The sequence below is a fragment of the Athene cunicularia genome (assembly GCF_003259725.1).
Source record: "Athene cunicularia isolate RWA chromosome 1 unlocalized genomic scaffold, athCun1 chr1_part1, whole genome shotgun sequence".
Taxonomy (NCBI): Eukaryota; Metazoa; Chordata; class Aves; order Strigiformes; family Strigidae; genus Athene; species Athene cunicularia.
In genome coordinates this window covers 124,232,121-124,245,953 of record NW_020799091.1, presented here as the reverse complement: position 1 = coordinate 124,245,953, position 13,833 = coordinate 124,232,121, and the positions used below count along the sequence as shown (strand labels likewise).

The 13,833-nt window shown below is 48.8% G+C and overlaps 1 protein-coding gene across 1 annotated transcript in view; it reads left to right on the top strand.

Moving 5' to 3' along the window:
* CASQ2 (calsequestrin 2) overlaps positions 1–6,517 on the top strand; it is a 36,230-nt gene extending 29,713 nt beyond the window's left edge. The window contains exons 10-11 of the mRNA XM_026856709.1: positions 132–206; positions 3,982–6,517. Of these exons, the coding sequence (XP_026712510.1) occupies positions 132–206; positions 3,982–4,185 (279 nt within the window). The 3' untranslated portion in view covers positions 4,186–6,517. The remainder of the gene's footprint in view (positions 1–131; positions 207–3,981) is intronic.
* The last annotated feature ends 7,316 nt before the right edge of the window (positions 6,518–13,833 follow it).

Below are 13,833 nucleotides of genomic sequence, written 5' to 3'. Positions count from 1 at the left end.
TGGCCATGTGTGGTAGCCCAAGCTTGTGTTGAGCCTCTCTGCTCTCCGGTGCACTCACTGATGCATGAATTAAAGCAATGGGGTATTTCAAATAAACACCTTTGTCTGAGCTTTGTTTCTCACTCCTGCAGCTGATCACTTACTGGGAGAAGACATTCAAGATTGACCTGTTCAAACCACAGATCGGGGTGGTGAATGTCACAGATGTGAGTAGCACATGCCCAGAAAATCCAGCAATCCTAAGATTAAGGTGCTAGAAAAGGTGGGATCTGAGGACCTCTGGAATCAGTGGGATTTCTGCTGCTAAGTGCAGGTAGATCAGGCTTTTTCCCCAGGAAAAAGTATAAAGGCTTCACAATTCCCACGTGTAGCAGGGTTGATAACACCTCCAACACTGGACTTCAGGGCTTCGGTCTGAGCATGTTTCTGCTGCTGAGTCACACACAAACCACATCTGCTGAGGTCAGGACCAGTCCCTGTGGTCTGAGCTTCGGGGCTTTGCCTGGTTTTGGTTTCAAGGTCTCACATGCCCAGCCCAACCCACAACATGCACCCTTGTCAGTGCCTTGCTCTGACTGAACCTGGGTGGGTTTGTGGAGGAAAAGTGTGTGTGTAGGGGGGAAAGCAAGCTGTGCTTAGGGGAGGTGAAGAAGAGAAAAAGGAGGGTGTTTTTGCAGCAGAAGCAGAATGGCACAGCTTGAGTGTAGGAGGGAAAGAGAGTCTCCAACAGATGTCAGGGAAAAACTGCACAGCTTGAAAAAACCCAAATAAATACAGAGCCTTAATAAGAGTACGACAAACTGCTAATAGAGGGATTCTGCTGGGGCAAAGAGGGTATACTGGGGTTCATCCAGGCCTGCCTCCTCCTCAGCCATGTGGGTAGTGTCAGAGGGATTTGGTGGGAAGAGGGGACATGTCCACCCCATGCCCAGTGGCACTGAAGGGTTTTCACAGCTGGCAGCGCTGCAGAGGTGTTGCTTTGGCACAGCCACCGTGATACTGGCACCCACACCATCCACCGCCATGCTATCGGGCCAGCTTTCTAGCAACTACAGTTTTCACCATGGTTGCCTTGAAGCCAGCAAGCCGCGGGACTGCTGTCAGGTTGCCCGAACACTGTGAGCTTTTAAGGCAGGTGGGAGAAGGACCTGCTGACCCCCACCAGCAGAGATCTGGGGTACCGTACATCACAGCCCTGACATGACTACAGAAAGAAAACATTTTTCCTCTTTCTGACAATAAGAACCCAGACAACTAGAGCATGTAATGCAGCGTGCTCCAACCTGGCTCACTTATTACCTTAGTTTATTTTCAATGTTTAAGTGATGGCTGTTTTAATCTCTTTAAAATGAACCTGTGTGGATATGTAAGTATCTCTGGAAGCAGAAATTTCTCCACTGCAGAAGTATTTGCAATTCAGTGCTTGACTTCGTGTTTGAAATTTCAGCTCTGTGGGAACCTGATGTTACGATAGAAGAGAGCAAAGAGGTACTTAGAGTTGGGACAACTGTCTGGGGCTGGGCGCTGGTCCTGGCCACACCACTGACCTTGCTCCGGGCCCCCATATCCTCTCTCCTGTAACTCTCCAGAAAAAGAGGGACAGCAAAGGTGTGCTGGATGATTGTGCCTCCTATTATTACAAATGCTGCAAGACCCTAAGATGAGAGATGTGGCAGGAGAGGCAAAGCAATGGCATTATGAAGAAAGTGGAAGCCTTTTATCTTGCCCATCCCATTAAGGGGAATGAGAGGCTGGCTTGGGAGTCACAGAGCAGATGTGGTGCTGGCTGGATGTGAGCGATGCTTTAACTGTACTAGAGCAGCATTTGCCAGACTGTGGGACAGAGACCTAGAGAGTGAGGATCCAGAGGGTTAAGGCTTGTTAGCAGAACTGTAAAGAGAGAGACAAAAGGGAAGAAGGCCAAGATAGCATCTGTCACCTAAGATCATGAGAAAAATGAACAGAAAATCCAGAAATAGAGCCCAAGTCTTCCAGTCTTTTGCCCTTATTACTAGTCTGCCGTATCTTCCTTTATTACATTTACTGCAGTTGGCCATGTTTAAGTCATGTCAAAGCTACATTAAACAGCTATCAATGGAAATTCATGGTAATAGGATTGTCAGTGTCAGAAGAATCATACAGAAAGCAGTATTAGGCAGGAACATATGCCTTATCATCCAGCAGTCACTCAGAGACCTGTAAAAATTCATGCATTATCTAGCTTTGATATAGCAAATGTTTCAGGTTGTTGATTATAGTATTTTCTGGTTTTATTTCATTCCTCTTAAGTCTGTTTTCTATTCCTCAAGAGAGAGATTTAAGAAACTTCTAGGTTGGCAGGTGATATCTAAAACAAACACTGAGCTCATTTCGTTATTTCAGTGTTACATCACTGCATTCAGCCAAGTCACACAGGTACAAAGTGGGGCTTACACAATGGAGTAAAAATAAACACTGTTGTTGACTTCGGTAGACATAACCCCTGTGACCCCATCACTTCTCTAAAAACCTGCCAATACAAACACCAGACCTCCCAGTGTCCCCGGCTGGCCCATCACATCGTAGTGGCTCAGGACCAGGGCCATTGACGCTCTGCAAAATATTGCTGCTCTATTTCTCTATTTGCACAGCATCTTCTCTAGGTACAATGGGCCCACTCCTGTTCCCATTATTTAAAGGTGTCACTTTCTGCTGCATGAACAGTCCTGAGGTTGTGGACAAGATCCTGTGTGTGAAGCAAGAGCTGCATGCCTCTCCGGGGCTCTTTTTTATTACACTTTTGTGTTCTGGGAGGAAAATATTGTAAGGGAGAAACAGCTGCCCTTGAGCAGAAATTGGGTCTGGCTTTTTAGCAAGCCATAAACCAAAGAGAATTAGGTACCACAGACAGGGAAAGAAGTTGGGTGCATTGGCAAAAGCCAGTAGTTACCTTCTGACATATGGAAAGCATTTGCTTCTGCAACATCAAACGCTGAACGAGATAGCCTCACAGCACCTCTGCAAAATAGGAGGCTGATCCTAATTTATGGAAGGGAGACAGTGAAGGGAAAGGGGCTTACCCAGGCATTTACCCAAGGAACCTATAGCAAAGCTGAGAGAATACCTTTCATTTCCAGGCCTCAGAGATTGTCTAAGCTAAGCTTCCTATCCCTGGCTAACAGCCACAATTTAGACAGCATCTTTTCACCACGTTTTAGCCATCATCCTCTTACTGAATCCCCCTCATCCCCTCCAGTTTATGGAATTAATGCAGACAGCTGGAGAGAAAGAGCAGGGAGCACGTGTAGTCCAGGTCATCAGTGTTTTCCAGCATTTTTCAGCTGGAGCATGGCTGAGATGATCTGAGGAAAGGCTCTTCCAAGAGGAAGAACCACTGTCACACGTGGAGAGTCCTGAGCATCATCCTGAGGCAAAGGTGATAGTAAAAGAGACTGGGAAGAAGGGGTGCTGACAGGAATGTGTAAAGTCTCAAAGGAAGATGTCCCAGAAGGGCTCTGGAAGGAACGAGGGAAACACTGTGATGTCCTTTGAGCTGAGGAGATGCAGGGGGAGCTGGCATAGGTCTCTTTATGGTCTCCATGTAGACCTGGAGTCTACAGAGATGGCCAGACAGCATGAAGACAACGCATCAGGTGGATGATGCTCTCGCTCACAAGTGTCAGCAGTGCAGGAGAGGAACAGGCAGTGTGCACACATCTAACCTTGGGCAAACAGTACAACACACTCATGTAAACCCCGTGACCCATCCCAGTGCCCCCCAGTCAGAAGCATCAGCACTTCAGAGGGAAGTGATAATCCCAGCACACGGGCAGTGAGACACTGTGGCTAAGCCTGCTCACAGGCTGTGGCCGAGAGGAAGCTAAAGCCACCACCCCCCCTGCATCCCACCCATGGTCCAACCCTTACCCCCACAATAGCAGCGAACACCACCCCTTCCCTGATTCTCTGAGGGTGGTAATCCCCCAATCCCTGTCCTCACAGGCTGACAGCATCTGGATGGAGATCAGAGACGACGATGACCTGCCCACAGCCGAGGAGCTGGAGGACTGGATAGAGGATGTGCTCTCTGGGAAGATAAACACTGAGGATGATGACGACGATGACGACGATGATGATGATGACGATGATGACGACGATGATGATGATGACGATGATGATGATGACGATGACGATGACGATGACTAACTGTGACTCTGTGCAGTTTGACTTGTGGGGGCCGAGAGGCCTTCCCCTGCAGCAGGTCCCTCCATCGGGAGACCTGTGTTTGAGCGTCAGCAAGCACCGCTGCTCCTCTTTCCCCCCTGCCCTGTTCCCCCTGCCCCTGCCCTTGCTGGGAACCCCTCTGGCCTGATTCTCAGTGGTGCTGAGCCACTGGGGCTGCCCCTGCGGTGGGCAGCACCTGCAGGCACTCAGCACCGCTGCAAATCATGCCTCCTTAGTCAGGACAATAGGAATCTGCAAGGGAATCTACCCCAACTGTCCCAGGGCAGGAGAAAAGTGCCTGCCTGCTCACTGCCAGAGGGACACAGGGAGCCAATTTGTATTTTCCACACACATCAGCCCAGCACTCGACATCCACAAAGACCAAATCTCACTTCAAGAAATAGGGAAGGCCACCATAAAATTTAGTCCTTTTATTAAACACAATGCCCTTTGCAGCTACTCTGCCAAGGCTGCTCAATCCTGCAAGTTCTGCTGTGGGAGTCTGTAGCTACTCATTAACATGCTAGGAGCAGCAGAAAGCACTGGGAGAGGAGGAAGGTTTTAGGGATGCTATGTGAGGCTGCAGTGATTCCCTATAATGACAGGATATTCTTGTCTGGCAGCACAACGTAAAACCAAACACCACGGTTCCTGGTTGAACATTTTTCTTCTTGAAAGCTCAGGCCAAAGGTAGGGTAAGTGCAGGTGGTCTGATACGGGACATCAAAGCTGGTGAGTTCCTGAGCTGTTGGAAAGGCTGATCCGGGTCTGAACCCAAACTCATGAGGCTGAAGATCGTGGCACTGAGCCGTTGGTCTTAACCGCAAAGAAACACGCAAAGCAGACTCCAGTCTTGTTCCAAACATCCACAGCCAGGTCTGAGCTGGGCCAACCTTCCCTTTCAGGTGAACCTCCACCGGATTGAAGGTGGTGCACATAAAATAGACAGCATACTCCTGCCAGTGGAAACATTCATAGGGGCCCACCCTGAAGCCCTCCTATTCCCCAAGACTTTCTAGCTTTAGCTGACTTTTAACCCAGAGCCTACATAGCGTCTTTGCCCATGACCAAGGTGTTGGGAGAGAACACATCCGCCCAGCCATATTACGTGCTGGATAACGTGCATCGGGCAATGAGCAGTGAAAGGATTCAAGCTGTTAAGCTTTTAAGTATTCAGTTGCGCGGTTGCTCCCTGCTTAGAGACTCGGGTGTCCCATGGTAGCCCGCGAGAAGCCTCTTTTGACTGCAGGCTGAGAAGGAGCTCAGGGCACCATCTCACAAAGCAAAGGGTCAGCAACTCAGTCCTGGTGAGTGCAGCACCATCCACGGGCAGGTCACTGGGACAGAGACCCAGTGTTGGGTGTCCCTGCTTTCCCATGCCAGCAGATTTCAATTGTCTTAGCTTATTAGGTTTGACAATAGTGCAATGAATGGAGAGTTTTATCTTTATAAATACATTTATAAATATGTTCTCCAGTCGTTCAGACTTGTTAGCATAGGTAGGGTACACATGTCCTCTCTTGCTACAGATGAAAACCATTGTTCTGACCTTTCTTATACTGGCTTATGTCAGAGGTAAGTGATGTCAGGGGAAATAACAGTGCGAGGGACAGGAGAATCAGAGCTCATTATACAAATGCAAATCAGCCTGATGAGAAATAAGGTTTACACACTATATATTATTTCCTTTATCAGATGAACTGCAAAGCAAGATTTTATAGATTTTTTTTTTTCCTGCCTGTTGATCAGCCTCTTTGACTCTCTCTCTCTCTCTCTACATTAGCTGAAATAGAAATTTGAAACTACTGGTACAAAAAAGGCTGAAGTACTGATATATTCCTACGCGTGCCATATCCCCTTGGCAGAAGTGCCAGCACGAACAACATGCAGTTGGATATCTGTATCTCTCTATGTGTATGAATGAATACTGTGCTTGTATGGTATATGACTGTAGGCCACGCTAGCTCCTCATTGAACATCAAACACTCAACCTGTGCTTTTAAGGCACAGCCTATTAGAAGAATAGACAGGACAGCAAAGCCCCCAGGTCAACTACTTGCCCTTTCTTGCTTCTTTACAATGTATAAGTACTGCCTGGAAGACTTGCACTGAGTGTGTTTGGGGAGACCATCCACCTGTCACACTGGAGTTTTGAACAACTTGGCCCCATCCCAGAGGACCTAGTGGAATCTTTCAAAAGCCTTAAAATGCAAAGTGCTCTCAGCCTGAAGGTCTCCTCTTCTCCTTCACTCACACACACCTCTCTCCTGGCCGGAGGGATCCCAGCACCCTCCTTCTGCTCTTTCCTTTCAGCTGTTTCCTCGAGAGGTTTGCTGGAGGACCCCGGCTCAGAGCAAGAGGGAGCAAGCAGGACTCAAGGTCTCATTGATGCACATCGATAAGGAGCAAGAACAGGCAAAACTAGCCATTTAGTAGTCTCCTAGTCTGTGATTAAGGGACAAATACTCACGTGAGAGAAGTATTTGTTTATCTTTACCTTGGGGCTATTCCCAGGACTAAAAACGTGCACAGTTTCACCCTGCATAAGGTAAGAGCCTGCCCAGACCCTGCAGCTTCAGGTCAGTCACTGCAAAGTGCCATGAATTTCTATAAACGTGAAGAATAAAAAAAGAGTTGCTCTACTGCCTTTCCTAACTGGCACTGTCTCCCGACATCCCAATTGCCTGGATACTTTTCATGTGCCTCCCCTCCCCCTGTGGATGCCCATTTATTCTGATGTACCCCTTTAGATGCTCCGAGAGGCACAGCTCACACAGGCGAAGCACGCAGACCCTGAAAATGGCACCACAGGCACGTTCAAGTGCACAGGTGCTTCACAGACACGTACACGTTTCAATGCAGCCAGCAAGAGATCTCAGGGGGAAAAAAATAATTAACGTCGTGGTGCTTAGGCTGAGCTCATACTGAGGCTGGTAGGCTGGTGTCAGCAGTTTATGCAAAGTTTCCATTGAGAAAGGGTTAATCCTATGGCTGCCACTGCTTCAGAGTGCCAGCACTGTCCTTGATGGGGCCACCCTTTCTCCCTTACCTCATCCCCACACTATGGTTTTCATCATTCTCTTTGCCCATGAACTTTTTATCACCAGCTTTTGGGATGAACACATAAAAAAATTAAGAAAACGTTGCAGCAGAGGAAGGATTGCAGCAATGAAGCAAAGTCTCTCCCATTCACTCATAACACCTGGTGTGCCCTCAGTTCATAGTGACCAAACCACAGCACGAGGCAATAGCTCTTGTGAAGGAGCTGGCAACTTGAACCTGAGTCTATTCCTTGCAGGGACAGGTAAGATAGTGGTATGGAGAGAGGCACGGGTGCTCCTGGGCTCCTCTGCCAGAAGTAGGCACAACTGGCATTGGAAAGGTGCTGGTGGCCCTGAGGAGCAATGTCAGCCTAACCCTGCCCACTAGACTCTGGAAAGCAAAAGGTCGGCATGCTCGATGAGGAACCAGCAAAAAACCCCCTTCTTTATTTAAAAAAAAAAAAAAATTGTGCACGTGGGCAGTGCTGAGCATTTCTGCAGGCAAGTCTTAAGACTGTCCCTCTCTTAGCAAATAGTTCTTTTCCTCCAAAGTGCTAATTGACTTTTCTATTAAATGGGTCTTAAGACACATAAAGACAAAGAATCATATTTTGCCCTCATCCAACTGTGAATGCTTCAAGCTGATCCATTACTTCAAAGCACCCAAAAAACTAGCCCCCAGCAACAGTGAGGAACCCCCTTGCAAATAATACATGGTGAGAACACAAAGTCATACACCACCTCCTCCCAGTCCCCAGACATAGGGGCCACAGAAGAGGGGTTTATCTGGTGTGCTGTACCAGCAATGGACAATGATCAAGGGAGAGGGAAACCCCATCAAGAGCCACATACTGTAGCTCTCATACAGAAGCACGAAGGAGAAAGTTTCTGCCTTTGCAGTGGACCCAAGGACACTGATGGAGAGGCTCTGTGAACCCAAAACTGCTCTGAGCTAACGTCAATAACTTGGGAAACAGCTCCAGAAGGAGAGGACAAGGGAGGCACTCTGGAAATCACAGATTACTCCATATTTTCCGGGTCAGTGTTTTTTGTGATGTTTCTGAGGAGTGGTGAGAGTCTCCTGTGGTGCCCTTGGGAGAGGAACAGCCCTGTAATGAAACCAGAGATCTTGGCTGCTTCCCACCCCAGAATGAAGCTGCTCCTGCTCAGCCAGACACCAACATGCACGTGCAGCCGAGGACACCGGCTGCTTCTCCGTGTCTGTCTGCACGTCATACCTCAGAAATGATTGATTACTGAGACCAAACGTAAAACATCGCCTTTTATTCCCAGGGAAATAATTAATTAGAGAGGAACATATCACTTCCCAGCTGCCACTGACTTGCAGTCCTGTGAAAATAGGCCAGGATTTCATCGGGATTCCTTCCTCTCTGTGCTGCCAAACCTTTGGCTTTGGGGAAAGCCCACACACATCCAGTTGCATGCTGATGCCTAGACTTGGGGGACTGAAGAGGAGGAACCAGGAAACAGGTGACAAGTACCAAGGCCCTTCAAGGCAAAGCAAACTTCCCCCTGGCTACTTCTACAACTCAGGTACATCTACACGGTGCAGTGCAATACCATCTGCCAGAAACTGGAAGCAGCAGAGCACAGCAGGAAGGCTAATTAACCTGGGTAATGAGGCTGCACCAGGAGGACTGTGTCCTACCCGAGACCCAAGACTCTGTGTGTCAACCCACTGCACTGCAGCACCCCTTGCCTTTTGCCTGCTCCCTTGTACCACCAGCATTCAGGCAAAGCAGACCTTCAACAGGCAGTACCCCTTGGGGCCAGCCATGGGATGGCTCTCCCACCTGTTTGGCAAAAGATGATGTCTAATGACAACACAGACTGCGGGGCAGGGTCCAGGGCAGAACCAGCCCTCTTGGCCCAGCTCCCAGAATGCTCCCTGCCAAGTTTAAAAAGGTGCTAAACTATTTAAAGGGGGATAAAAAAAGGCTACAGAGCTTTCTTGCAGCTTGAAGACTCATTTCTGGAGTCAGATTACAAGTAGTTTTGGGGATGGAAGCAAAGATCCTTCCAGTGCCTCGCTCCCCCCTTCCACCTTCTCTTGCCAAGACCCTGTGATGGAGATCAACAAAGCACTCAAAGGGTTTCTAGTATTGTCCCTAATGCTATGGAAAACAAGAACACATAGCTTTTTCACCTTCTTTTCATCCCTTGTGACCTAATACTCTTCTGGTCTTCAATGGCTTTCCTAAATTTTTTTTCTCTCTCAATTTCTATTTTGCCTGTCGTCCTCTTCTCAATCTACCCCACAGCGTATGGTATCAAGGATCATTTAAGGACAAGTCCCTGCCCTGCCCCTACAGCTTGAACTCATCCCTAGCCCAAGGAGACAACAGCCTCATTCATGCTATGGCCAGGAGCTGTCCCTGGTGGACCCCCTCATGCCATGAGCCATGGCTGCGAACATGGGGAGGGACACATTTCCTTCCCCAGGAGAAAGCTGACCGGACAAGGCTGAGACTGACTTTCCTCTTCCGAGGGACAGATAGCACACACTCAAAACAAAGCTGTTTCTCACCAGCCTGGGCACTGAGGAAACACGAGGATTTTTTTAGCTGGGCATCTTTTCCCATTGTCCCAAAATCCAGGTGAGGAACCATCACCCTGTGACCAAGCGCCAATGGCTGCCGCTGTGGGAAGAGATCAGTAGCCCCCGGTGCCATCAGCAGTCACACTACCACCGGAGCAAGTGTCATGACTTCACACATGGAAAATAAGCCTCGAGGGTTAAATGAACTGAGTTTGCTGGAGGGGTTATCCCATACTTCAAAAGCAGCCAGAAAGCCAACTCCCTGCCCAAGACAACCAGTAGTTGTCCTGACTCGGCCCTCCTTTGGTTGTGGGTGGTAAATGACTTAAATAGCCATGGGCGACCCCATCCTCTGCTTTTGGATTTGGAGGAAGCCCAGCTTAAGTCAGTCCCTCCCTCAGTAATGCAAGTAAAAATAAAATTATGTTTGACCAGAGAGCAGCCCTGAAGTTTGCCTGGTCTTAGATTTTTGCTTTAAAATTCAATCCAACATATCAAAACCCTGCTCCTGCTAGTGACAAAGAATGAGGCTATTGAATGACAAAAGGAACTAAATGTTTGGAGAACATTTTGGTCCCCACAAATTGAAATTGCTGAAGGAATTTGCACAGCTTCCCACAGTCTAGTTACTGAATTACTAAACCAGTTTCTCCCAACCACTTACAAAGCAAAATTATAATCAACTGTAGGATCTGGTATTATGAGTATTCAAGAATGAGCTTTTACAAAATAGAAGCTAAAAGGTTTGCAGCGATCTGTTTCACATCTGTGGCCCAGATATAATCAGATCCTTCTCATTCCCTCTTTTAAAGCATGCCCAAAGCATCTGACTTGTGCTGAAGAGAGGTCCAAAGAGTTAAAAAGTTCTGAGTGTCTCTTAAAACTTCCAGAAAGTCTGAATCAAGTATGTTTTAACAAGAACTCCCCTCTCTCCATGTATCTACTTTTCATTCCTGCTACCTTTTCAAGCAGTAAGAAGAAAAATAAAAAAGAGACACAAAAAAAGGCAACCAAGACTGTAGCTGTCTAAGCCTTTAGAAGAGACTTAAAATGCTTCAATTTACAGAATGGGTTTCATGCCTAGAGCAATTTGTGGTGCCTCTGTTTTTAAAATCTTTGTACCTTCGTGTTTCTAAGGACGCTGGAGGGAAAAACCACACCCTATTCTCCAAGGTCTCTTCCACCAACTTCACATTGCCTCCTCCTTGTCTTACTGACCGTCTCAAGGTTTTGCTACTTCCTCTCTATTTTGATACATAAGCAAGGTGGATGTACTGAGCTATCCCAAATGCACACCCACAAGGTAAAAGTTATCTCCCTTCTTCCTCTCCTAAATTGTATTTAGTGCTGCCCACACAAGCCCAAAGACCGCTTGTTCTGAAGTCCATCTTGGCCATGGCCCCACCGTTCTCATCCTCCTGTGGGCAGGACTCACGGGCTTTGGGAGGCCAGCAAGCAGCGGTAGTGCTGCGTGAGGGGTCTTGGCATCCACAGGTTATTTGTATTAGCTCCCCAGATTTTGGAAGAAGGGAAGATCAGATCACGGCTTTGGAGCCTGGCTGACTTGCAGTAGGCCCCAACCTGATCACAGACTACCGTGTAAGCCAGGGGGAAAAAAACCATAAACAACAACCCACAACCTTTTCCAAGTTCATTATGGAGGGGGAGAGGGAGATGGGGAGAAAAAGGAAAACAGCTTTCTTCCCGCTTAAGGTAGTCTCCATTTTTACTAGCAATGTATCAGCATAAACATGTAGGAGTTTCACTAAGGGCAAATGCCGGGGGCTGCACTTGGGCCACAACAACCCCCAGCAGCGCCACAGTCTTGGGGAGGAGTGGCTGGAGAGCTGCCAGTCAGAGAGGGACCTGGGGGTGCTGATTGCCAGCTGTCTGAACATGAGCCAGCAGTGTGCCCAGGGGGTCAAGGCCAATGGCATCCTGGCTTGTGTCAGCACTAGCGTGGCCAGCAGGGACAGGGAAGGGATCTGACCCCTGTACTCGGCACTGGTGAGGCCACACATTGATTCCTGGGTTCATTTTTGGGCCCCTCATTCCAAAAAGGCCATTGAATGACTCGAGCGTGTCCAGAGAAGGGCAACGGAGCTGGTGCAGGGTCTGGAGCACAGGTCTGATGGGGAGCGGCTGAGGGAACTGGGGGGGTTTAGTCTGGAGAAAAGGAGGCTGAGGGGAGACCTCCTGGCCCTCTACAGCTCCCTGAAAGGAGGGTGCAGAGACGGGGGATGAGTCTCTTACACCAAGGAACCAGCACCAGACCAAGTGGGAATGGCCTCAAGCTGCGCCAGGGCAGGGTCAGACTGGCTCTTAGGAAGTATTTCTTTGCAGAAGGGGTTGTTGGGCATTGGAATGGGCTGCCCAGGGCAGGGGGGGAGTCCCCATCCCTGGAGGGGTTGAAGAGTCGGGTTGACCCAGGTGCTGAGGGATCTGGTGGAGCTGGGAACGGTCAGTGCTAAGTGAACAGTTGGACTAGATGATCTTCAAGGTCCTTTCCAACCTAGATGATTCTGTAAACCAACACACACGCTCATCGCAAGGCTGTAAAACTCATTACAGCATTTTAAAGCAACTCTGGTAACCTTGTTCATAGACTGTGATTTATGCATATGCAATCACCCCTCTACATCATCCCTACCTACCTCTGCAGACATGTTATGCTCACTGCTCTCCTCCCTGCACCTCCTGACCCAGCAGCACACGGATGTGCATATGAAAAGGGAACCGACACCTTTGCCCCAGCGGATTATCTGTCAGTACCGGAAAGAACTGTAACCCAAACTCACCACCTTCCCAGTCCAACATAAACTCAGGAGCCGTGTTGAAAGACAAAATCAAAGCACTCTGCTTGGCAATCTCCCAACACACCTTCCCTTCCTGCATGCTGTTGGGAGACACCACATCCTGCTGAGAGATCCTCTTCCCCTCATACCCATCCCACTTTCCCTGAGCTCTGGGGCACCCTGGAAGCCCTCAACTTCAAACCCTCTCCGCACCTCCCAGGAGTTCAGATCTGGGGCTGAGACAGCAAAGACAGTACACAGCAGCAGGAGGTAGTGTTTTGGGGCTTGAAGCCCCGCCTGCCTCCACAGACAGATGTTTTCGTTGAATTATTAATGTAACTAACAATATCATACGGTGCAGTGTTGCCAGTGCTTCACACAAGGCCAGTTGTCTAAGGTGACAAAACCCTTTCTTAACCCATCTACCCCGACTGCATGCAGCCCCTTTGTCCCATACCTCCCTGCTGAATTCCCCAAAGCTGACATCTTCTGACCATCCGTAACTGTGAGGCCTGGTCCCATCACCTACTGGGCGTCAGCGGATCTTCTTTAAAGCACATTTTGGCCACCAAATACTCTACCCCAATGGTTGTTGCTGCGCTGCCTCAGGGTAGTGACAGATCTTACGGTCAGGAAGGGCACTGCAGGAGAAACATTTCCTTCCCAAGTGACCCTAGTCCGGTACAGCCCTCAAAGCAGAAGGTGCTCACCTCTTGTTCACCACGCCACCAGGTACCTCCGAGCATTGTTGGCCAGTGAAAGCCTCCATCCCCTTTGTCAGAGGTTTGGGTCGGTAATACTTAACATTGCACCTGAGGCTCCATCATACCTCAAAGCCCCTTTCAACTTCAGTGAAAGACTTGGCCAAACCAGAACAGCAGCCTCAGCTCTGATTTCTGCTGAGCTACACACCACAGCCCCTTATGATTCAGATAGTCGAGCTCTAGGTGAAGGCCAAGGGAACTAGTCCCTCTAGCAAAGCCTGTTCCCTCCGTCGGCTCCTGCAACCCACGGCAGAAGAGAAAGTGCCACAAACAGCAGTAGTTGGGTGTTGATTTGGTATCAGCGCTAAGCCACAAATGAAACAGCACGCTGAGCTCGACATAAAGACACAGCTCTCGGGGCTGAGTTCAGAATGAGGCTGACAAGACCATTACCTTGTTTGTGCTAAATTCCTGCTTCTTACACCTTCCCGCGGCAACACCTGCACAGAGCCTTTACCTACACAGCTCCA